The sequence below is a fragment of the Sorex fumeus genome, unplaced genomic scaffold (genome assembly GCF_029834395.1).
Source record: "Sorex fumeus unplaced genomic scaffold, SorFum_2.1 ptg000039l, whole genome shotgun sequence".
NCBI classification, from domain to species: domain Eukaryota; kingdom Metazoa; phylum Chordata; class Mammalia; order Eulipotyphla; family Soricidae; genus Sorex; species Sorex fumeus.
The window spans coordinates 24447364-24472220 of NW_026606096.1; the positions used below are offsets into that span (position 1 = coordinate 24447364).

General features: G+C 39.9%; 1 protein-coding gene across 2 annotated transcripts; it reads left to right on the forward strand.

Moving 5' to 3' along the window:
• Positions 1-216: 216 nt before the first annotated feature.
• Positions 217-24675, forward strand: CTSO (cathepsin O). Of its 2 annotated transcripts, XR_008793169.1 has the most exons (9): positions 217-388; positions 9685-9793; positions 10542-10681; positions 12297-12464; positions 13709-13830; positions 18919-19082; positions 19628-19720; positions 23552-23944; positions 24087-24675. XR_008793169.1 is itself a non-coding variant. In XM_056119096.1 (8 exons), the coding sequence occupies exons 1-8, from the start codon at positions 251-253 to the stop codon at positions 23584-23586; spliced, it is 969 nt and encodes a 322-aa protein (XP_055975071.1). In that variant the 5' UTR covers positions 217-250; the 3' UTR covers positions 23587-24675. The 2 variants fall into 2 exon arrangements, 1 of the variants encoding a protein (XP_055975071.1); XM_056119096.1 differs by having other exon boundaries at positions 23552-24675.
• Positions 24676-24857: the final 182 nt, after the last annotated feature.

Here is a 24857-nt window from a genome sequence, read left to right on the forward strand (position 1 = left end):
GCGGTGGTTTCTGGAAAGCAGCCCAGCCCGGCCGGGTGCGAACCCGGAGCGTGCACCACAGCCAGCCGAGAGCGCACCGGTTTGCAGCGGGCTGGACTCCCACCGGGCGAGCTCGTAGGCCAGTCCCAGGAGCTCGGATCGCGCACCCCACGAGCCAGTTCCCGCCCCCCCACCCCCGCCCCGCCAAAGCCTGGGAGTGGGAGGAGCCTCGGAATCGAAAGGAGCAGCCGTCGGGGTTCCCCGCGCGGTCATGGGCCCGCGGGCGCTGCTGCACCTCTGGCTGCTTTGCTGCTGCTGCGGCTGCGGCGCCGGCCTCGTCGCGGGGTCCCGGGCCACCTTCGCCCCAGCGGAGCCGCCGAGTCGCGAGCCACGGGCCGCCGCCTTCCGGGTACCGGCCCCTCTGTCCCTTCTCGTCCCTTCCTGTCCCGGGGCTGGGCTGGCACTGCGGGGTCCCAATCGGCACCCGCGCGTCCGGGTCGTGGCTGAGGTTTCTGAGCGGAGGGCGTCCTGGGGGGCGTCTCAGTCACCCTGACCTTGGCTAGTCCAGTGATCAGAAGCCCCAGGACAGATTTATCAGATTTGTGTGTGTATGGGGGTGGGGGGGTGAGGAGCGAGCATTTCTGGGATGCGACCCCAAGTGATCCGGGCATATGGACCCAGCAGCATCGAGGGGAAGGAGCGCCCTCTCCTTGTGTATCTGGCGCCCTCGGGAAAGTTCTAGCTACCTTCCCAACTGTCCCGTGCACGGTTTCCGCACCCAAAAGCAGGGGGAGGGAAAAAAGAAGGGGAAAAAAAAAATTCTCTTTCGTTTTCCTTCCGGAAGGGGGCGCTGGGCAATCCTTTTCTGTAATCAGAATTTTAGAAACAAAAAAGGAAGCAGTTTTTAGAAACAAGAGAAACCCGCCCCTCTCTGATGTCCTGGATGAGCTGGGACTCTAACTTTCAGTGAGACGCCTTGAACACGCTTTCTGATTGGGTGACACGGAATGACAGGAAAGGGGAACGTTTCATTTCCTTTTTAGATGATTTTGAGAAGCCTTTTACAGTAACGCTTGGCTATTAACCTGTGCCTTGAAATTTTGCAACAGACTCTTGTTCGTTGAGTAAGATTTGTCCTAAAACTAAAGAAATGGGAAGAGATACCTATTTTGAGCTTGCATCGCTGTTCATTCTGTGCCTGTCTCTTTTCAGTCTCTCTATCTCTCATGATGTAGCACTGTAGCACTGTCCTCCCCTTGTTCATCGATTTGCTTGAGCGGGCACCAGTAACGTTTCCATTGTGAGGCTTGTTGTTACGGTTTTTGGTTTTTGGCATATCGAATTCACCACAGGGAGCTTGCCAGGCTCTGCCATGTGGGCGGGAAGCTCTCAGTAGCTTGCTGGGGCTCTCCAACAGAGACAGAGGAATCGAATCTGGGTCTGCCACATGCAAGGCAAATGCCCTACCCGCTGTGCTATCGCTCCAGCCCCTCTCATGATTTAAAAACTTTTAAATCATAAGAGATCATTTTACTGTATTTATTGCAAAATAAACATTCTAAATAAAAAGTATGTTAACTTAATGATACTGCCTATATGAAACACACATAGACACAACACACACACAGCACACACGTGCACACAGTTTCTCAAGGAAGTCAGTACTCTTTTGAGACCTCTTTCTCCCTGGAAAGCTCATTATTTGGTGAATTTGTGCCACTCTTAGGTTTTCCCCAAATCAATGTGTACTTTCATCCTTGTTTTGTTAATTTTGAGCTCAGTTCCAGTTGTCAAGACCAGTACAATTTCTTGAGAACAGAGCTTTTGTCCTGTCTTCCATTCCTAATGTTGCACGTGGTGTTAAATCCGTTGAGAGTGATAGTGGTTATGTGGTCCGAATAAATACACTTTCTCACACCTCAAAAATATTTGAGGATGAGGAGCACATGGACCTCACAGGATACCCTGCAATGGTCTGATGGATAGCAGGCTTCCTCTTTGCTGTTTCTCTCCTATGATGTTTGGGATGCTAGCTGGAGGATTTGGGCTACTCTCCTTTGTGATATCACCTACCTGTGGCCACCGATTCTTGACTGATCTTTCTTATTTTACTGAATGTCTGTCGGTAGATATATTTATCCTTCTTGGGACAGATGGTGGAGCTGGAGCGATAGCACAGCGGGTAGGGCATTGCCTTGCATGCAGCCTATATGGCCGACCTGAGTTCGATTCCTCTGCCCCTCTCAGAGAGCCTGGCAAGCTACCAAGAGTATCTCGCCTTCATGACAAAGCCTCGCAAGCTACCCGTTACGTATTCGATATGCCAAACATAAAGTCTCACGATGGAGATGTTACTGGGCCTGCTCGAGCAAATCGATGGACAACGGGAGGACAGTGAAACAGTGGACAGTGGGACAGATAGTACCCAATAATGATCTAAGGAAAGATGAATGAATATACCTTAGAATAATTATTATGTATTAATGCACATTCAATTTTGCATAAAAGTTCAGAAATTTTACCTTAAGATGTCTTGCCTAATAATACATATTTTTTATTATATATAATTGATATCTACTTTTGGACCTGTCTGTTTATATGTCATTATAGTGTTTCTCAATGATGCTCCTAACTAGTTAGACATCAGTCTACTTGTTTTAGTTGGTTTTTAAAATCTGCATTCATAAGTGCGCTTAGAATAAATGTTTTCATTCAGGTTAGCAATTCAGCCCTGCACGTTTAATGTTTCCAGTAAGCTGCAAGTTTAAAATTTATTTAAATTGTACTTATTTTATTTTTTAATGTGGTCATGTTTATTTGCTTAACGTGTTCAGCAGTGTTAGGAGATGCTTGGGGGACAGTGGAGTAAGAGATATTAAATTGAAGGTCTTGAAATGCTAGACAATATGTGTTTTATGGCTTGAACAACTGTGTTAAATAGGGTGACACAGGCCCTGTTCTTCTCAATCCGTCTTCCAGTCTCTGATGATTCCGGATTTAAGAGCTTATAAGGACTAAGATGGTTAAGAGAGATGTTACAGTTGTAAGATGCTTGCCATTCATGTAGCCAAACACCAAAAATTACGTGAGTAAAATAAAACTGACTTAAAGAATATAGTGCTAGAGCGTCATTTCTCATACCTTGGACAGTTTTATTTTTAGAGCATCAATGAGGATTTTTTTAAAAGATGTATTTACTTGTTTTCAAAAACAGGTTCATGCATGCAGAACAGATTGTATTTTGTATTCTTCCTGCTTAGCAACAATCTACTGTCCCTTTCCACAGGGTAAAGTAAAGGGCTGGAGCAATAGCACAGCGATAGGGCGTTTGCTTTGCGCCCGGCTAGCTTGGCTGACCCGGGTTTGATTCCTCTGCCCCTCTTGGAGAGCCTGGCAAGCTACCGAGAGTATCACACTCACATGGCAAAGCTTGGCAAGCTACCCATGACGTATTCAATATGCCAAGCACAGTAACGAGTCTCACGATGGAGATGTTACTGAGCCTGCTTGAGCAAATCGATGAAAGTTTAGACTAAGAAATAGCTAAGATCTCCATAATATTACACACACACACACACACACACACACACACACACACACACACACCTCTGTTGGTTTGTACTTTAAGATATTTTTGAAATAATACTTTATTCTGTCTCAATTTACTTAAACAGAGCGACTTTCAGACTGTTGGTACTTGTGGAGCATGGTGATGGGCAATGGAGCAGATAAGACCTGACCTTGCAAAGCGGCCCAGAAGCAAAACCTCAAAAGAGGGAGTATCTGGGCAGAGTTGGCAAGACCAGGGTATCAGTACCGGGTGTTTGGTTTTGAGCCTCCCCTGACCCCCTAGTCACATGAGCCCTAGACACAGAAACTGTCATGTATGCTTAGCAGGTCATCCTAACTGCAGCAAGTAGCCTTGATTGGGATTGGACAGGGGCAAAGCAGAGTTGGAGAGGTGATAGGCCAATAATGCTGAACTTCATGTGATTGGACTTTCTTGTAAGCCGAGACCTTCTATAAAATATGTATATATCTGGCAACAAGGTGAACAGCCATCAGCTGCTCCTGGAGGGTGTTTCTCTGCGTGCCCGTCATCGTTTGCCCCATGTGTGCCCACACCAGGTACACCAGGTGCGCCAACATATCTGGGCATGTTGGAGGAAAACTGTTCCCAGCAGGTACTTATAGTGGAAAAGCCAGTACAGCTAAGATGCCTGGGATGGAAGGAGGGGCTTTCTGAGCCTTGAAGGAAAATGCTGATTTCTGAAGAACTTGAAAACCACCTGAATCTCCTTATGAGACAGGCTTGTGTTTCTCTCTCATAGACTCTTCCATATTTATCATCAAAAAGAACCAGTCCTCTCTTTTTCTTGGTTTGAACAAAGATCATCTCCTTCCTTTTCATTGTAAGAACTGCAGAGTTCTGGGGCCAGAGAGTCTATAAGGGAGCCAAGCACTTGCCTTTATTTCTGCTAAAGGGCACATGGTCCCCCAGCTCCACCGGGCCCGCTTCTGAACACAGAGCATGGGGTACTCTGAGCACCATTAGATGTGGCCTCAAAAGCGTAATCCCATCCCCTCTTCCATCCCTAAACAAAGGAAGAACCAAAGAACCAAGCAACTTCGGACTAGTGTCCTGATAATATATCTGAATTGTAGCACTGTAGCACTGTCCTCCTGTTGTGCATCGATTTGCTGGAGTGGGCCCAGTAACGTCTCCATTGTGAGAGACTTGTTGTTACTGTGTTTATCATATTGAGTACATCATGGGTAGCTTGCCAGGCTTTGCCATGTGGGCCAGATACTCTAGGTAGCTTGCCTGGCTGTCTGAGATGGGTGGAGAAATTGAACCTAGGTCTGCTGGGTCGGCCGTGTGCAAGGCAAATGCCCTACCCACTGTACTATCGCTCCAGCCTGAATTAAACCAATAAAATAGCAGATTAGAATGCACAAGGAGCATATTACATGTAAATTGTTAGTCAGGTGCATCTCAGCACATGCACACACAAGAGAACCTAGTATCTATCAATGTCCAAAGAACATGTTTTTAGGGCCATACTGATAGCACAGTGGGGAGGGCATTTGTCTTGCACGTAGCCAACTGGTTTCAATCCTTGGCATCCTGTTTGCTCCCCTGAATACCACCAGGAGCAATTCCTGAGTCCTGAGCCAGGAATAACCTCTAAGCATCAACCATTATGACGCAAATAGCAAAAAAAAAAAATAAGAATAAAAATGTAACAGAGAACATATTTTCTCTAAGTAGTACCATCTTTGACCCTGGATCTCCTTTTAGTCAGAAATTTGGTATGCATTATGGAAGCACAATCAATTAAATATATTCACTTTAAAGCAAAACAGAAAGATCTGAAGTCAGATTTTTTTCTTTACCATTTCTGTTTAAATGCAGTTCTGATTTCCGATCTCTAGCTTCTGTCAGTTATCATCAATTTGATTTTTAATGGATTTTCTCAACTTTGTCACCTTTGAAGACTATTAATTACGTCTCCTGTATATTCCTCGGAATTTTCCATCTTCATAAATGTAATTAAGTTTCAAGTCTTTCATCCTAACACATGATGTGGATTTAAGGACATTTACATTGATCTCTAATCTATCCTCTATTGCCTTGTATTAAGAACAAATGCTAATTAATCCTTTACCCACCTGTAGTGATCCTCCAAAAAGAAAGCACTTCAATGTTCCATTTTCTGTAATCCAAAATGTGCTATTTTTAAAGGGAAAAAGGGGATATGTCGTGAGGGTATTTAATCTAACTCTTTCATGTTAGGCACTACCAAGTATTACCCAAATGTTACTTTGTTTAATTAATCCTGGTATTCTGAAAGGTAACTATTAATCCAGGTAGAAAAATAAATTTATCCCAGAGAAGTTCAATCTATACCAAAAGATTGCATAGAAGCTAGGCACGTGTTTACTTATGTGCCATTTCAGTGTGTTACAAATTTGAGATTTGAGTTAGAGAAATCCACTGTGTGTGTGTTTATGTATAAGAAAATTGTACTTTGGTCAGAATTGTTTCCAGCCCACTTTTTTGGGGCGATGCAAGGGAGACACAGCGATGCTCGGGGATTACTTCTGGATACGCAGATTTAGATCATACCTGGCAGTACTCGGGGGGGCCTTTTGGGATTCCCTGGATGGAACTCAGGTCAGCTGTGTACAAGACAAGCAACTTACCCTCTGCACTGTCTTTCTGTTCCGCCGGCTCCACATTTGATATTCATTTTTCTGCACAGTCAGAAGAGTATAAATGTATTGGTGGGGCGAGACAATGCAGAGAAACTTGCTGTTCAGATTATTTTGACTTTGGCAAGAAGTTACATGATAGATATCTCATAGACTTAGAATGGGTTCTGGACAGCTATAAAATGACAGGATTGATTCCTAAGTAGATTCTTTTAGAAACTGATCACTTACTAATGGAAGCACTTCATCAATCCTCTCAGTCAGTTTGAAGAAATTTTCTTTCGTTCACATCTTGATGAGGATTTGTTTTTTATCATGACAAAAAAAAACACATCGAATGGTGCCATTTTATATTTATATGTTGATTAAAAACTTTGGCACTTTTCCCCCTGTATTTATTCTATCTTCATGGTGTATTGTTATTTTTCAAATGTTAAAACCACATTGTATTTTTACAGGAGTCACTCTGGAGGTGCTCAGAGCACTGAAGTCGCTCTGGTGATACTGAGGCAGGATTCAGAGGCACCAGGGTTCCCTTGGGAGAGTAAGAGCCTAGGCAGGTGCTGGGGTTCAAGCTTGTGCCTCCCACTTGGGAGTCAGGTGTTTTGCCTCTTGAGCTCTGTCTCCAGCTCTCTAGATCACCAACATAGTATTTCTGGATATTTTGTCATGAAGAAGTAGGGTTGTTTTATAGATTGTGGGGTTTTATTTAATATATTATTTGGGTTTTTTCTTTTTTTTAATCATGAAAGCTATAGTGGATAGTTGTCTTTCTTTTCTTTTCTTTTCTTTTCTTTTCTTTTCTTTTCTTTTCTTTTCTTTTTTCTTTTATTTTGGCAGAGGGAGGGCACACCACTCAGCATTTGCTCAGGGGTTACTCCTGGCTCTGCATGCAGGAATTACTCTTGGCCTTGCTCAAGGGACCGGGGTTGGTCCTTGGGTAAATCTTATCTTTCAAGAGCTTAGATTCTCAATTTTATCATTATGATTCTCAAATTTGTTTCGAAGTTGTCAAAGGATGAACCTTCCAATTCCTGAAGGCATATAGAAAGCCGGGGGGTCGAACCTGGATCTGCTGTGTGCTAGGCTAGTGCCCTACCTCCTGTGCTATCTCTTTAGATCTGATTTACTTGAAATTATCTTTGTCTGATTTTAGAATCAAAGTTTTATTAAAGGCCTGCTCTCATAAAATGAGTTGCAAAGTATTTTCTCATGTTGAGGTAGCAGTAGGCAATGTGAAGGGACCAAGTAATCTGGTGCAGTGCCTGAGACTGAATCTAGGAACTGTCATGTACAGAGCAAATACTCTAACTACTTCTGCCCAGTCCTATTCCAGACTTTTTTCTTTTTAAATTGTATAAGACACAACAGTGAAGTCATCTTGGCCTGGATAATTCTTTGTAGGATGCTTTCCAACTATTCATTTAATGTTCGTTGATAAATGCTGCTTAAGCTTTCTATTTCTCTTCTTCTGACTTGGGTGAGTTGTGTCTTCCAACAACTTGGATTCTCAAGTTCTTCGTATCATCGTGATTCTCAAATCTGTTATGAAGTTGTCAAAGGATGAACCTTCCAATTTTTGAGGTTTCTATTGTGATGATGATCCTTCTGTCATTCCTGATATTGGTAATAGGTGTCATCTCTCTTTTGCCTTCATCTTTTCTTTGTGATTATGGAAGTTAACGAGGGAGATTCCCAGGGGGAAATGATCACATAGCATCTCTGACTCTTAAGTGAACAGAGAAGGATAAAAAAGCAGAGAATCGTCCAGAGACTCAGTTATAAAACCCTAGTTCTTGGAGGAGTTCAGTTGTTCTCCAAATAGACCAGCCCCAGCACTCAATCAATGGATGGGTGCAGCATTGGAAACCATGGTGCCCCCTGGGCCACTCCCAGTAAATCGACTTGCAACAGTTAAGTATCCATCAGTTGAGATGTGCAGGATCTGTGAAGCCCATTTTCACAGTTCCTACCTGATTTCCTGTGACTCGCTTTCTTGATTACTCCAACTCACAAAAGTCGCCTATCAACACTCCAGAAGAAATGAATCCTCTGCATCATACAGTCTAAGGTTTACTCATCCTTGCTTTGTATTTCAGTTTTGTTTAATATTTACATTTCTCCTTTTCAAATCATATGCAATATCTTCATAAGATTATTCTATGTGCCTAAAATATAAAATATGTTTGAGATTTTATTACTGAGTCACCCTATTTTTACTATATAACAGGTTAAAAATCAGTGGGTAGAAGAGGGGTGGAGGGATAGGAAGAGGTGGACTAGAAATAACATAAGGACAGTGGCGGAGGGTCTCAGGGACTTTAGTAGTGGTGAGATGCATTGATCATGTAAAAAAGCCATTATTGTTGACACTGTGAACCATGTTACCTTAACTGCAGTGAAATAAGAACAGAAGTGAAAAATACCTATTAAATACCTATAAAGGTTATTTATGAGTCGGAGATTGTACAGTGGGGAAGGGTTACAAAGGGTTCATCAGGGTTTGATCGCCAGGGTTTGAGCCCCAGCACTCCTAAAATTCATTTACATATTTTCTGATCACGAATTAAGCATCTATTGTGTGCCAGACATCTTTTCTGTATGAGAAACACTGATGGATAAGGCAGACCTGGCCTAAATTCTATTTACAGATTTATGAGACATAAAACGAATACATAAGTTCATAAATAAGAAGATCTAGAATTGAAAATGTATCAGATCATGGACTCCTGAAGTTTTCTTTATCCCACATAATTGGTTGATGGTGGGAAATCAAAGCATGCTCCCATAGAAGAGAAGCCAAAGATAAATGATCAAAAAAATTCAGAACTAAGACCTCTTCGTTCTAATAATCCTACATGCCTTCCTTCTTGATAGATAAACCAATCTATCTTTCTGGTCTCTCAATACAAACTAATTTATCTTACTGGAACATTTTCAAAATCACTAATCTCTTACAGTCTTTTTACCCTAAGTGAGTTATAGATGTCTCTAACGCTCAAACTCAAATAGAATCTGATCTATATTTTCATTATTTACTCCTCCTCTTCTCTGTGATCCATCACTTAATGCTAGGAAATTTTAAAATAAAGAAGACTCACTTCTCAAATTCATAGTTGATCTATCACTCCTATCCTTGACAGATTTTTCCATTAATATTAGTGTTAAGTTTCAAGTTATTGTACTTTTTCACTATAGTAATAGATATGTGGAACTCTCTATGTGCTGAATGAAATTTATAAGACATACCATTACCAGACTCAATATATACCTGCAATTAGATAGTAATTATTATACAATACAAAACTTTTATATATCTGATCTAATTATCACTTACAACCTTTCATTATGATTTGTAGAAAAAAGTAATCAAGCTTTTATTTTTAGTTCTGAAAGATATCTACAGGGGTGTTGTAAAGAAATTTCTCTGAAAAGTGACACAGATGATACAAACTTCACTTTCTTTGTGTGTGTGTGTTTCCCTTTTAGGAAAGTCTTAGAAGACACAGGTACTTGAATTCTTTATTTCCTAGTGACAACTCCACTGCTGTTTATGGAATAAATCAGTTTTCCTATTTGTTTCCTGAGGAGTTTAAAGGTATGACAAGGGCTGGGCAGATGCTCCCGGGGCATACACAGTTTGTAGGCAGGAAACCTAGGCTTTTCCCCTGGCACCTCTTGGTCCCCTGAGAATTGTAACAGGAATAATCCTTGAGCAATGCTGGGTGTGATCCCCTAATTACATATATTATGGGGTTGATGGTGGTTTGCTTATTAATTTCCCGATTTTTTTTACTTGTTTCTGACATTTTCTTAAGGAATTGTCTTACTGCAATTTAATCATAAATGTAAATTTTACAAGTACAAGTTAATATTTGTTAAAATTTATGAATAATCAAGCAGGTAACCAGTTATAACAGAATAGAAAATTCATGGTCATAGTCTTCTACTTATCATTAACTATTATAAAAATAGACTTTTATGACAATAAACCACTTTGCCTCGTTTCTTATATAGTTTTCTTGAACTTTTTCTTTTCAAGACACTCATGGTTCCGAGGGTTATGATAATATAAATGATGGCATCTTTGCTCTTTTTAACTGTTGCCCCAGTTCTATCAATCAATTCATTTTATTTGAGGATTTTTGTCCTATTATAGGAATTCTTATCTTTAGTAGCTTTCTGCTGAATACTGTTCATGTCATGAAAAACATAAAGGGAAACCACAAAAGGAAGATTGTACTAAAAATTACTGTTCTGTTTGAAAGTTTGTCTTAAAAGAATCCCAAAGGACCCTCCCTGTAATATCATGTAGCAGCTGTATTTCCCTCCTGTTTTCTATTCAGCTGTTTATTTAAGAAGCAAGCCTTCCAGACTTCCAAGCTATCTACCAGAAGTAGAGAAATCTATCTCCAGTGTGTCTTTGCCACTAAGGTTTGATTGGAGGGACAAACATGTCATCACACCAGTGAGAAACCAGCAGATGGTAAGTTGTAGGTTATTCGCCCTTTTAATCACCTGAGCATGGGGAATCACCTTTGAAGTCAAGTCATTGACAACAGAAGATCCAAGAGATAATACAGCGTTTAATAAAATGCTTGTCTTGCACACAGTTGACCTAAGTTCAATCCCTGGCACCATGTATGGTCCCCTGAAGAATGAACTCTTAGTTCAGTGGCTGGAATAAATTTTGAGCACAATTGGTGGTGTGGCCCCCAAATAAGACAAAAAACAAACAAAATGTATACCGACATGCAAGGAACCATTGTTTCTTGAGGCATTTCTCTAGGCTAAATGCAAGGAGAACAGCTAACAAAATGAGAATAGGATGCTTGTGCCACACTTAGATTCTAGGAAAAAAATTATCTGGTGAGTATGTGTTCATGTAATAATTGTCATTGCCACCAGCTCTCGGTCTCAAGGATACACATCAGTAGCTTGATCACATATTCCCAACGTTCTGAAGAGTTCCAAATAGAAGGAAGGGGAAAGTAAATTTGACTATTAAATATTTAAACAGTGAATTTAAAAGGAAAACCTCATTGAAAACACCACCCGAGGCCAGGTACATAGACAATTTCCATTTACAATGAAAGCAAGGAAATAGAAGATAAATGAGCTTGGGGCGCAGCACTGGGAACGCTGTGGCAGTTAAAAAGAAAAAAAAAAGAAGAGTAACAGTGGAAGCACAGGTTCCACATATTAAATGATTGAGAAATGCTAAGACATTAAGTATTGCAAATATATATAGCTGAATTGCTTTGAGAAAGATCCAAAGTGTGCCTCACACACTTTGTGCTTCCAGTGGGCTGTAACTCAGCAGTTGCTGCTATGGGTGGGAGGACTGTAACCGAAAATCAGAAAGGGGCATTCTCAGTGGCAAACACGTAGTGAACCGGTCTTGCTGGAGATGTTTAGGGTAGGGGGTGTGCTTGGCTGACACCCCCTACTCCTCTGTAGTCCCACTAGGAAAGTCAGCTTGAAAAAGAGTTTGCTTTTCTTTGATCCAGAAAAGTGTTTCCTCGATCATTGATCCTATACTCCTAGGATACTCTGGAACCATTCAGGAGATGGGGGTTGGATTGAGGGTGACTTAAATTAGGTAGATTTCCAGATGGAGTTGGCACTGAGTTTTTTTGTTTGCTTTTCTTAGATATCAGAACCTCTGATCTCTGAGAGGATGAACATTTATTATTTGTAGTGTCCAGATTGCAATCACGTTACTTGATGAGATAGCATTTGATATTTAAAGATATTGATATAGCATTAACATTTAGAACTGTATTTAAATAAGGTCAAGAGGCTGATAAGTATACAAACACTTAAGAATAAGAAAATAATGCCACTACTCAGCCTGCTACCTTCTCCTGCTGGTGGAATCGAGGGCAGGTTCTCCAGGGGTTTCATGGGGTCTTGGTTGGCCTGGAAGTGCCCATGATCACACCTTGAACATTCTCTCCAATCTGTTCTCTCTTACACTTTGTTTTCAAATTAACTGTTTCTGGTTGTAATATTTGGCTATTTTGGTTTGAGGTCAACATTGGTATACTTGATTCGAGCATGATTGGATACTAGAAAGAATTCTTTTTTTTTTTTAACAGTGTGGAGGATGCTGGGCTTTCAGTGTGGTGGGTGCAGTGGAATCAGCTTTTGCAATAAAAGGGAAACTTCTGGAAGACTTGAGTGTGCAGCAGCTGATAGATTGCTCCTATAGTAATTACGGCTGCAATGGAGGTTCTCCTCTCAGTGCTTTGAAATGGTTAAATAAGGTAATGTTTTTTTCTCAGCCTTTTGAACTCTTTGTTTCCTTTTGTGCTTGTGTAATGTGGGCAGAATTCCTAGTTTATTTTCACAAGTTAAGTAACATTCTCAAGTTTGGAAGTTTCCATCACTGTATCTTTAATGACTCGTAGCATTTTTTAATTAATTGCTTCCAGTCAAATGAGTCACTAATAAATCAAAGGTCTAACCTATGACATATTATTAAAAATATAGTTACAGTCATGTCTCAACCTTTCTTAATAGGCAAGTGTGGCAGAAATTTTTGCAGCTATGTTTCACATAATGGTGCAGAAAATTGAGAACATACGGTGATTTATTTACATGGAAATTCTGAATATTATGCCCAGAGGGAACATTAGAAATCCCCCATTTTAGGTCCTTTTTTCTATGTAGTAAGAAAAAAGACTTTGTAACTGAGATCTTTTGCCAAATTTGCTGAGTCAGAAGGGAACCTGGAGTTGCTGAGAGATAGTTTAGGGGTAGGGCATTTGCCTTGCATGTGTCTAACCCAGCTTCGATTCCTGTCACCCAGTATGGTTCTCGCATAACCAGGGGTGATCCCTGAGCACAGAGCCAAGAGTAGCCCCTGAGTATTGCTGGATGTGACCCGAAAACAACAACAGAGAAGAAAAACAGAACAGCAACTCCAGCCCTCTGCCTCCTACTTAAAGGCTTCCCCCAACAACTCAGTGTCTTTTCAGACATTCCCTAGGTCCTGCATTAGTTGCTTGAAGCCCACCAGTGAGGGTGCAGTGAGTTGTGCATGCGTCTCCTTCTGTAAGCCCACATTCAGAAAGGGATGCACAGCTATCAGGTTCTGATGTCTCCAAAATGAATGACTCAGAGAGACATGGAGAAAGAGAAACCTGGGCTGCACCCTTGCCTGTACACAAATCACTGTGCTTGCTGGAAGACTAGCGAACCTTGAACCGGAAACACTAGAAGGGATGTGGGTTGCCTGGTCTACCCATCAGAGGATGACACACTGTTTCCAAATCTTTGAAGGAAGTTAGAAGAAAAGTAAAAGACAAAGAAAGTTATGGGCTCTAAATTACTAGGGTATCCATAACCAGCACTTCAGGATTTCTTGAAGATCTTAGTAACCATGGGAATTCTCACAGGATGAAGCATAACCAAGCTGAATATTATTTTGACACATTGCAGCAAATACGATTTGACTTTTAAAGCAAGGATGTGACTGAGAAGTCTTTACCTGATTATTTTTTTCTAGACTCAAGTAAAAATAGTGAGAGATTCTGAGTATCCATTTAAAGCACAAAATGGTCTGTGCCATTATTTTTCTGCTTCACATTCTGGATTTTCAATCAAGGGTTATTCTGCATTTGACTTCAGGTAAATATCTTATTATGTTGCATTCTTTGTGTCTTAATATATGATCTGTGGACTATTAGGAATTAGTAAGTTCATTGAAGGAACTACTGCATACTCAAAATTATTTTAAATTCTTATTTTTCACTAGAGTATCTTGTTTCTGGCATGTCCAATGTAGACATTGGACCAGGGAGTGCAGTGAGTGTAATTTCTTAATTACAGCTGACCTAGTTTTCCTTGTGGCAGCTCAATATAAACTACAAACTAAAAACAACATGTTTTATCCAGGGTATGGTAAAATTGATACCTAACCATCTTTCTCTTAAATTTTAGTTGAAATTATCAGAAGCATATTTTACTCTCTTGGTAAGGTAAAGGTAAAGGCCCTCCCGTTGTTCATCGATTTGCTCGAACGGGCCCAGTAACGTCTCCATTGGAGACTTTGTTGTTACTGTGTCTGTCATATCGAATATGCCATGGGGAGCTTGCCAGGCTCTGCCGTGCGGGCGAGATCCTCTCGGTAGCTTGCCGGGCTCTCCGAGAGGGGCGGAGGAATAGAACTCAGGTCAGCCATGTTGGCTGCGTGCAAGGCAAACGCCCTATCGCTGTGCTATCACTCCTTGAGTTGACCAAAAATAGTTTTATAGATCCCCAGAGAATATTCAGCTCTACCTAAAAAGGAAGATTTTGGAACCCCCTCTATATTGGATTTCCCAAGGCACTAGCTCTCAGTATAAGCTGAAGCTTTTAAGCAGAAGTAAGCAGCAGAAGTTTGATTATTGGAGATAAGTTATACAGCCTACGCTATTACAGGATGAAAAGACAGGCACACATAAGAACAGCTAAGGAGGAGAATGCACATTGAAAATTGAGGATGATTTTGAACTGAGCCAGGAAAATAATAAGAAATGTTTCTGATGGGGTTGGAGTGCCTTGCAAGTAGTCAATTTGAGAATTAGCCTAGAGCACTGCCAGTTGTAGCCCCAAGCAAAAAAAGATAAAAAAAATAGTTCCCAAGCACACAAAATATTTAATGTGAGTTCAAGAACCATAGTAACTGTGCAATATAATGCAGAATTTCTATTTCATTCTGATGTAGACAAGGAGGAATCAATCAACTCTTTTTTTAAATAAAAATAGGGAAAGACCATTAAGATAGAGAAGGTATCAGTATTGCAATAATAGTTGGAAATGATCATTTTGGAAAGGAACTGAGTGCTGAAAGTAGGTAAAGGAATATACCTGATAACCTTGAGAGAGAGAGAGAGAGAGAGAGAGAGAGAGAGAGAGAGAGAGAGAGAGAGAGAGAGCCTACCTTGGTGGAGGGGGATTGGAAAGGAAACTGGGGACATTGGTGGTAGGAAAAGTACACAGGTTAAGAAACAGGTTTTGGAACATTATATGACTGAAACCTAATCATGAATTAGGTGCATTTGTAACTATGTATCTCACTTTGTATGTGTATTTCAGTAAAATAAAAATACATTAATATAAAAAAATAAAATAGGGAAAGAATTTTCCAGTCTTTATAAATAAAAAATCAAACTTGTATCAAGTGATAGGCTGTTGGATCACTTAATGATGCTGACTCCAGAAGAATCCCTTGATCCAGATGATGTCTACCCCTGAGATCTAAAGGAAATCAGTGGTGAAATTGGGTCCTGGAAGGAAATGGAGCCCCTTTAATTAAGCACAGATTTGACAAGAGAACTAGCACATGCTCGACACTTACATTCCACTGGCCCAGGCTAAGCCCTAGGAACGATTCCCTTGAGACTCAATGCCATGGATGGTAGAATCCTTGGAAGGCTTAGGAAAATTACAGGGTCACTGAATACATTGTGCAACATCGTGATTGTGTGGTGTGTGTGTGTGTGTGTGTGTTTAGGATGAAAGTTACACGTTTTTCTAAAAGGAGAAAGAACATCTCTATAAGATACCCATTCTTTGGTATTTGTACGAATGAATTAGATTTTCTAAAGATCACTAAAAGTGATTAAGGGTATCATCCCTTGTCATCAAGAATAGCAAATTAAGAAAGTTAGGGAGATATAAAGAATAACAGACACTGTTCTGAATTAGAGAGAGAATAAAAGTCACTGATATTGAGCCTGAATCAGTATTTACCCAAACCTGTGCTTAAGAAGGTAGAGGGACAAAAAATTGTTTTAATATTTATCCTGAGCATTCAACTATTTGGGTTGAGAGAGATAGTGCAGGACCCGAGTCTATGGCCTTGTTCCATCTCTGGCATCAAATATGGTTCCCTGAAGACCACAAAGAGTGATCTCTGAACATGGAGCCAGGAGTAAGCCCTAAGCACCACCGGGAGTACTTTGGAAACCAAAATAAATAAAAGAATAAAAGAAATTTTAAAATAAGCTCTGATTATCACTTCTTGGCCTTTTGGCTAAGATCAAGTGTAAAATAAACTGATTGTACAGTACTAAGCTAATGATGTTAATACTGTCTGTAGCACTGTCCTCATTGTTCATTGATTTGCTGGAGCAGGCCTAGTAACGTCTCCATTGTGAGACTTGTTGTTACTGTGTTTGGCATATTGAATATGCTTGCCTTGCAGGCTAGATGCTCTCAGTACCTTGCCCTGCTCTCTAAGAGGGGTGGAAGAATCAAACCCGGCTCAGCCGGGCCAGCAAATGCCCTACAGCTGTGCTATCGCTCCAACTCTGTCAAATATATCTTTGATATATTTATTCACGCAGATATTTTCTAAAGGCCCGTTTAGGTTCTGGAAAGCAAACAGTAAACAAAACGGACAAAAAATCCCTGTCTATGGAATGTTAGCATAAGGATAAAGACAAATAACAAATAAAAGAAATAAAAATATGTGTGGGCAGTCGGATGAAATAATTTCTAAAGAGAACAAAATAAAAGAGGAGGAAAAGGAAATGTAGTTGCGGAAGGGGAAGTATATAGACTTATTATGAAGGAATGTCAGGAAGGGGTCTGTGTGAAGATGACGTTTGAGAAAATACCTGAATCACTAAAGGAATATAACCATGAGGCCCAAGCCTTAAGAGCACTTAAGTGCAAAGACTATGGACTGGAAACATGGAATATTGTATGAGCATTGTAAAAGCCAATGTGACATTCATAGAACTGAAGCAATACAGGTTCTCCATTAATATCATTAGAGCAGAGTGTTAAAATAGTCTTACAAATGAGAGAAAATACACCTTTTATAGAGAAGAAGGTATATTAGAGAAGAGAGCTCTTCAGGACATATTGATTTTGCAGGAGGGAGAAGAGAGCAAATCCAGAATGACTCTGGGCATGTTATCCTGGCCAGCCAAGAAAATGGGATGAGCACTAATTGAGATGTATATGTTGAAGACTAGATTGAGAAGATGAGATCTAGAGTTCGGGTTGTGGAAGAGACATCTAGGCAATGTGAAAATAACAGACCAGGGTTCTCCCTTATCAACCCAATAAGTTATGTGGCTCTCCTAGAACTTAGCACACCCCTGGGGAGCTCAGGGCCAAGACAAAATGTGCATTCCTGTTCTCCCATCCAAGGTCACCCTATGACCGCTGTGGTTTAATAGTTGAGGGATGGAAGTGGGTAGTGATCTTCATTCAGAAGCTAAGGCATCAGTCGGCAGGGACCCTGTGCAGTGCCATGGTAAGGACCAGAGAATGTGGGAAGAACTCTCACAGCATCTAATGAGGCAGAGGATCAGGCTTCTGGCACTTCAGTATCACTTTTTCCATCTGTTGTAGTAGAAGTTTGTTGGGTGAGATAATGACACAGCTAGTGAATTGTAGAACCGTATCTGTGCAGCCCTGACATGAGTACTTCCTTTCCAAATTCACCAGTTTTCAAAGGTAACCCAGGTACCAGTGGAAAAAAAGTCAATAAAACACTCTGCTGAACCTAAATAGTTCTGGCAATCAGGAAAATAAGTAAACGTTAGAAATGTTTATAAGTATTCAGTCTTAAAGCAAATTGATCATTCAAATCCAAGTTCATGCATTTTTCTCTATCAGATCCCTAGAAAGACTTTTAGAATTAGAACAAGAATAGAATGGCCATTTAAGTAAACACCAAAGGAAACAATCTGCTACATACCAAAGGACTGAAAAATGAGACTGTAACACACCTAATTCTTGGAAGCTGATATGGAGATCTACATAATAATAGAGTCTTACTAGGTCAGACTCACCTTAATCTCTAAAGCTTTATGATAAGAAAATTTAAGCGCATAGGGCGATAGCACAGTGGCTAAGGCATTTGCCTTTCATGTGGCTGACCCAGGTTCGATTCCCAGAATCCCATAGGGTCCCCCAGCACAGCCAAGAGTAATTCCAGAGTACAAAGCCAGGAGTAACCCCTGAGCATCGCCGGGTGTGACCCCAAAAATAAAAAAATAAAAAGAAAGAAAATTTAAGAGAATGGTCAGAGGATTCTAGCATCTGTTTCTTCCTGACGTGTAAAATAAATAGTAGACTCATGGAATGAAGGTTTATATATGTAGCCATTATCTTTCTTCACACTGTTCCTGTAAGTGTATTTGCGTATCATGCATTTACGATGTATCTGTCATTATCTTAAAAATGGTAGTGATAATTGTGTTCTGGTTAATATAAAGATTATCATTTGTCATATATAGATTAGAAAGTATTAAGATATTTTAATATAATCAACTTATACACAAAAACATATCCTGAAAAGTAAGGTTTTAGATGGATTCTTAGAAATATAGGTAGGAAATAATTTTTTTTGTAAATCCAGAGTAAAATTTTTATGTGAGGTGCACTTTATAGTTCATATTTATAATTTTGTCTTCACATTGTCTCATCAAGACAGATGGAATGACTTTTCAGGAAAAATTTGAGCCTACATAAGTGGAATTCAAAACATGTATCCTACCATGCTCCCTTTTAAAAATTTTATTATTTTGCCTGTTTTGGGTCATTTTACTAATTATCAAAAGGTTCAAAAGCTGAAACTGCCATATTTAGGACTTATTCTATAATTGCAGCTAAACCTACTCCTAACTATGGACAGATCAGATAATGTTTGTAAAACACTTGTATTATAAAAATTATCTTAATCTTGATTTAACTAAACATATTCTCTTTTCGTAGTGGCCAAGAAGACGAAATGGCAAAAGCCCTGCTTGCATTTGGCCCTTTGGTAGTGATAGTTGATGCAGTGAGCTGGCAAGATTATCTTGGAGGTATAATACAGCATCATTGCTCTAGTGGAGAAGCAAATCATGCAGTTCTCATAACTGGGTTTGATAAAACAGGTAAGTGCATTAACTAAATGCTTTCTAATTTGAACTCAAATTGACCAATACTTCCATACTTTAAAATATGAAATTGGCCCTGATAGTCTAAGTCTTCATTGTTTTTATAACCTCTTGGTATACTTGTATATATAAATGTGCCTGCACTATCAGTTTTCCTATAGTCTTGGTTAAAATGGTAATCCTTGATTTTAATAATGCCAATTTTTAATTACTATTTAAAATCTACAGAGTTGACATGGGAAACGTTTTTATTATTGTATCTTACGTGTCTAGCAATTATTTTATTTCTTAATTCCCTGGGGTGTGTGTGTGTGTGTGTGTGTTTATTTCATCTAGTCTCTGTATCAAGATGAAATTAATTTTATATATTTGTCCATTGGATGTCGTATGACATTAAATGTAGCTTGTTTACTTAGTTTATATTAGCATCATACTGCATGTCAATCTTTTTCTTAAAGCTACTGTAAAACATACTTTAGATAGACCTATAGTCATGACAAATATAAGAGCTTCAGGGTTTGTTACCCGTTTGTGTTTTGTAGGAAGTACTCCATATTGGATTGTGCGGAACTCCTGGGGCAGTTCCTGGGGAGTTGATGGCTATGCCCATGTTAAAATGGGAGAGAATATTTGTGGTGAGTCACATATTTATACTTTAAACTCCAGGCTAAAGGATAAGGAAGTATCAGAAAATACTAAAATTATTGATCTGTCTTATGCTTAGTATGCTTCCTATACATACAAATCTCTTTACAGTAATAATTTTTATTCTTTAGTCAATTTATGAAAAATAAATTAACTGTTCTTAAAAAGAGACATTGGTAGGGGTCTGGAGTGATAATGTAACTGGTAGGGTGTTTGTCTACACACAGCTGATCTAGGTTCAATCCCTGACACTTCATATGGGCCCCAGTCTTGCCAGGAGTGAGCCCTGATTGCAGAACTAAAAGAAAACCCTCAGCAGCACTAGGTGGGGCCCAAACACCAAACAAAAATGTAGTAGTAGTAGTAGTAGTAGTAGTAGTAGTAGGAGGAGGAGGAGGAGGAGGAGGAGGAGGAGGAGGAGGAGGAGCACTATCCTCTCATTGTGCATCAATTTGCTCAAGCGGGCACCAGTAACATCTCCATTGTGAGACTTGTTACTGTCTTTGGCATATCGAATATGCCAGAGCTTACCAGGCTCTGCCATGAGGGCAGCATACTCTCAGTAGCTTGCTGGGCTCTCTGAGAGGGATGGAGGAATTGAATCTGGATTGGCCGCATGCAAGGCAAACACCTTACCCGCTGTGCTATTGCTCCAGCCCCAAACAAAAATGAATAAAATAATATATAAAGACTGTGCTGGAGGGAAGCAGACACAGGGTGTCAGGGTGTGTTGGAACACAGCATATTTGAAACCCTATCATGAACAATATTATTAATCATGATGTCTCCTAAAATTAACAAAAATACTTAAAATGGATGTACTTTGGATGTACTTTTGTATATATTCATGTCTTTAAAAGACAGAACTATAGTTAGAGAAATACAATTAGCACATTATAAGATAAAATAATAATCTACCAAAGTTAACTATTTACAAACTCTGACAAATACATAAAGAGGCCAAAGTTGACCCAAAATATCACCTATGAACAAATTTATATGACTATATAACTCTTGATTTCCCTTAAGTTTTGTATTATAATACCTACTCAAGTATTTCTAAGAGTCATTTTTCCTTTGTCTAAATATTTGAAAATCTGGGTTCTGGGGTTGTGACGTAGCAACTGCCTTGTAGGAACGAGGCCTTGAATTCTGTCCCCAGCACCAGCACATCACTGAGTGAAATCCCAGTATGGCTGCTAAGGCCCCTCATGGCCAAACAAGTGTGCTTTGACTGCTCATGTTTGCAAACCCTAAACATTCAGCCACAATAAAAGAGAGGGAAGGGGGAAAGTTCAGTAACAGTATCTCTGCTTTGATATTCCTCTGTTACCTATAAAGGCATACACTTGGAATGGAAAGACTGAAACAAATATCAAACACTCTCCTTTACAAATGCCATTGTTGGGGGCCAGAGAGATAGTACAGCTGGTAAGGTGCTGCTTTGCATGCCTCCAATCTGGGCTCAATCCCTAGCATGGTGCATGTTCCCTGAAGCACCATCGGGGATCACTTTCCAAGAGTGATGCTGGAGCACAGAGCCGGAAGTAATCCCTGAGTACCATCAGGTGTGCCCTCTTCCTCCGATTGCAATTTTTATTGTTGATTGTTTACTATAACCAAATTAAAATATCTCATTTTGTATTTTGAACTGTATTCTAAAACTTACAATTAAACCTATATTCTGAAACTTTGATCCAGAGAATCACCAGAATTTTCTTAATTGAGTTAGACCATATTTATAGGTAAATATAAATCTACAAAAATACAATAATAAAATATAAATATATTAATATAAAATTTAAATATATATAAATATGAGAAGAGTTATTTGATTTCTTATTACAGTTATTTCTCATATATATATTTTTGTGGGGGTTAGGGGGTTTGTTTCGGGGCCATGCCCATCAGTGCTCAGGGGCTACTTCTGACTTTGTGCTTGGAGGTTGTTTGTTCCCAGCAGTGTGTGGGGACTTTGCAGAGCCTCAGGCATCGATATAACTGCTTGCCTTAACCTCTGTACTGTCTCTCTGGTTCCCCACCTTTAAAATTATAGAAGCTTACAGATTAGATAACTAATGAAATTTGAGTTTATGTCTTGATTCAATCTAGTGACTACTTTTCTAGCTGTGCTACAAAATAAAAATCATGTATGTCACCAAATGGCATATTCTACCACCCTAGCAAAAGAATTTTCAAGAATGATTGAGCAGAGTTTTAGAGAGTATTTGTTGCAGAACTCTGGTAGACAGTGCATGTACAATCCCATTTGGTGCCCACTTTCAATACCACTGTTTTTTATAGTCTCTGAGTCTTGGCCGTTGATGGGATTACATGGCGTCAGGGGGCCAGTTGGTGGGTGTGACCCCCGCCTACTGGAATTCAGAGGATCTGGGTGGAGGATACTCAGCCCCGATCCGAGTAGGCTTGGAGATCTCAGCCCCGGACGGGACTCTCTTGCCTTTGTTCCTCTGCCGGTACCTTCAGGTGTGCGGAGAGTGGTCTGAGCATGGTGGTGGCTGGTTCTGGAGGTCTTCGGCTGCCGGAGCCCTGGTGGGGCGGGGAGGAAAGCTCAACCCTCTCCCCTCCAAGGAGCCCCGGTGAGGACAGCCAGGCATGGGGGCAGGAGACTGCACTGTTCTCTTCCGGGAGCTGGTTTTTATAGTCTCTGACTATAAAGATGTCCGTGCAACATCTTATTATGACATCTTATTATCTCATTCCTACTTTGAACAAACTGGCAGGCTACCGAATGTAACCTGCCCACACGGCAGAGTCTGGCAAACTCCCCTTGGCGTACCCAATATGCCAAATACCAGTAACAATGATGGGTCTCATTCTCCTAAAGAGCCTTGTATATAGCACTTTCTTAAAAATCTCAGGGCTAGGATGAAGGAGACGTTACTGGGGCCTGCTCGAGGCAATCGAATAACAGGATGGTTGTGATTTTCAATACCACTGGGCACTTTAAATTGTTGAACTTGGGGATAAAATGTATTGAAGCTCTGCTGTTGAAGGGGCAGTATGTGGACAGAGGCTAAGGAAGGGGAGTTTTCAGAGCTTTGGAATGGGAGTTTCAAGGAATTATTTCAGACATTGGTTCATAATTGCCTCAATTAATAAGTATATCTACCAACTCCCAGTTAGTAAGGGTGAGTTGGAATCCTTTCTACTCTGTATCTACTCGCCTATTTGATTCTCCCCCAAAATTATCCAAATCCTTCCTGAACGTGAGTACATCCTAAAGGTGACATAGCTGGGAACTTATTCTTCTGTATAGTCATATGAGGAAAATGCATTCATTTCCTGGCTACAAGAGTCCAAAGACATTGCTTAATCCGGTCTTCAGATAAGCAAGGATTTGTTTTTACCATCATAAGTTTATGTTCGTGGGTGCTGAGAAAGCATAGAATGCTTGTGATTTATATATCTATTAACTTATTTTATTGGTGCTAGGAATCAACTCCAGGTCCTCATGTATGTGAAGTTTGTGCTCTTCCTCTAAGCGTCCAGCCCATTCTTATAATTTACTTAGTAAACATGAACTCTTTTTGAACCCACACGAGCACTACCTAAATTTTCTATTTCAAAGTCATCTTGCGGGCCAAGGAGATAGCTGAAAGGACTGGAATACACACTTTGCCTGCTTGAATTGATTCCCTGTACCACATTGGTACCCTGCGTTCCTCCAGGAAACAGTCTCTGAGCATCCTAGCTGGGAGTAACCCTTGAGCACCACCAGCTTTGACACCAGAACAAACAACAACAAAAATAGTCTAAAGAGCCATTAGATTCATACTAATAATTTCTCTCTTTTATAGGTGTTGCAGATTCAGTTTCTGCTGTACTTGTGTGAAATAATGAACAGGTCAAGAGAAATCTACAGTCCTCAGTAGGGCCCAGGGCCTAGAGCATTTAAACTAAGTTCTAGAAGTTCCTTTACACAGATGTGAACAATCAAGGTCTTTCTGAAGAGTAGCAGCATCATGGCCAGGAGAAATCTCAGGAACGTTCCTATACTGGCGTGAAAGTCAGGTTAGGCGATATTGTAAGTGTTTTCACTTTGAAATGGCTGTTTTCTAGTTTGGTTTAGTCATTGTTTTTGTCTTCTATTTGTTTATTTTAATGGCATACTTCCTATAGAAATAAAAAATAATAAGAATTTATTTTATTTTATGAGCTAGTGTAGCCCCTTATAAGAATAACCAAATTCGGTCACGGTCACGGTCACAGTCCTCCCATTGTTCATTGATTTACTCGAGTGGGCCCAGTAACGTCTCCATCATGAGACTTGTTGTTACTGTGTTTGGTATATTGAATATGTCACGGGTAGCTTGCCAGGCTCTGCCGAATTAGTTTTTATATAATCAATTTGGTTATACCAATTTAAAATCACTTGCACTTTTCCAAGTCATGAACCATTGAAGTGAAGTACAATAAAGATTTTTAAAATCAGTTATTTTACATTAACTAATGGTGCTTTGTCCCTTGGATTTTATGAGATTAACTCATATATATTCTTTATTTTTTTTTTAATTTTTGTGGAGGTCACACCCAGTGATGCTCAGGGGCTACTTGGTTTCAGGGATCTAACTCAGGGCATCACACATACAATCACTTGAGACATTTTCCTGGCCCCCAAATTACTCTTTTTGTATTGAGTGGATTATAAATACCAAGAAAAATAAATACTTATATTTGAATAATAAATGATAGAATTATCTAAGTATGACAAAAAGTAATTTGCCTTTGTTGTTCTAGTTTGTGCTTATTTACTTATTTCTTTATAATGTAAATGCTTTCTGATACTGTCTAAATACAAAAACTATGGTTTTTTGATTAGCATCTTAATGTCTTGAATGATTAACATTTCTGAGTTCTTCAAGATTTTGATGATAATAAAACAAACTTTATTTTTAATTTGTGTTATGAAAAATAAGCCTCTAAGTGTATGATTTACATTGTTCCAGCAGAGTTTATATGCTTTACATTCATACAGTTTCATCTCTATACATAAATCCAATTTTTAATTTTCTTCTTTGACAGTTTTACCTCAGTGTCACCCAGCACCAAATTTATTATCCTGTCTTTCCCTCCTAAAAACTGAACAAACAAAAAAGCAAAGCT

Coding starts and splice junctions, on each gene's coding strand:
- CTSO (XM_056119096.1), top strand. CDS start 251: ATGGGCCCGCGGGCGCTGCTGCACCTCTGGCTGCTTTGCTGCTGCTGC. Junction 9,794..10,541: donor GTTTCCTGAGGAGTTTAAAG/GTATGACAAGGG, acceptor TTTTCTATTCAG/CTGTTTATTTAAGAAGCAAG. Junction 19,083..19,627: donor AACTGGGTTTGATAAAACAG/GTAAGTGCATTA, acceptor TGTGTTTTGTAG/GAAGTACTCCATATTGGATT.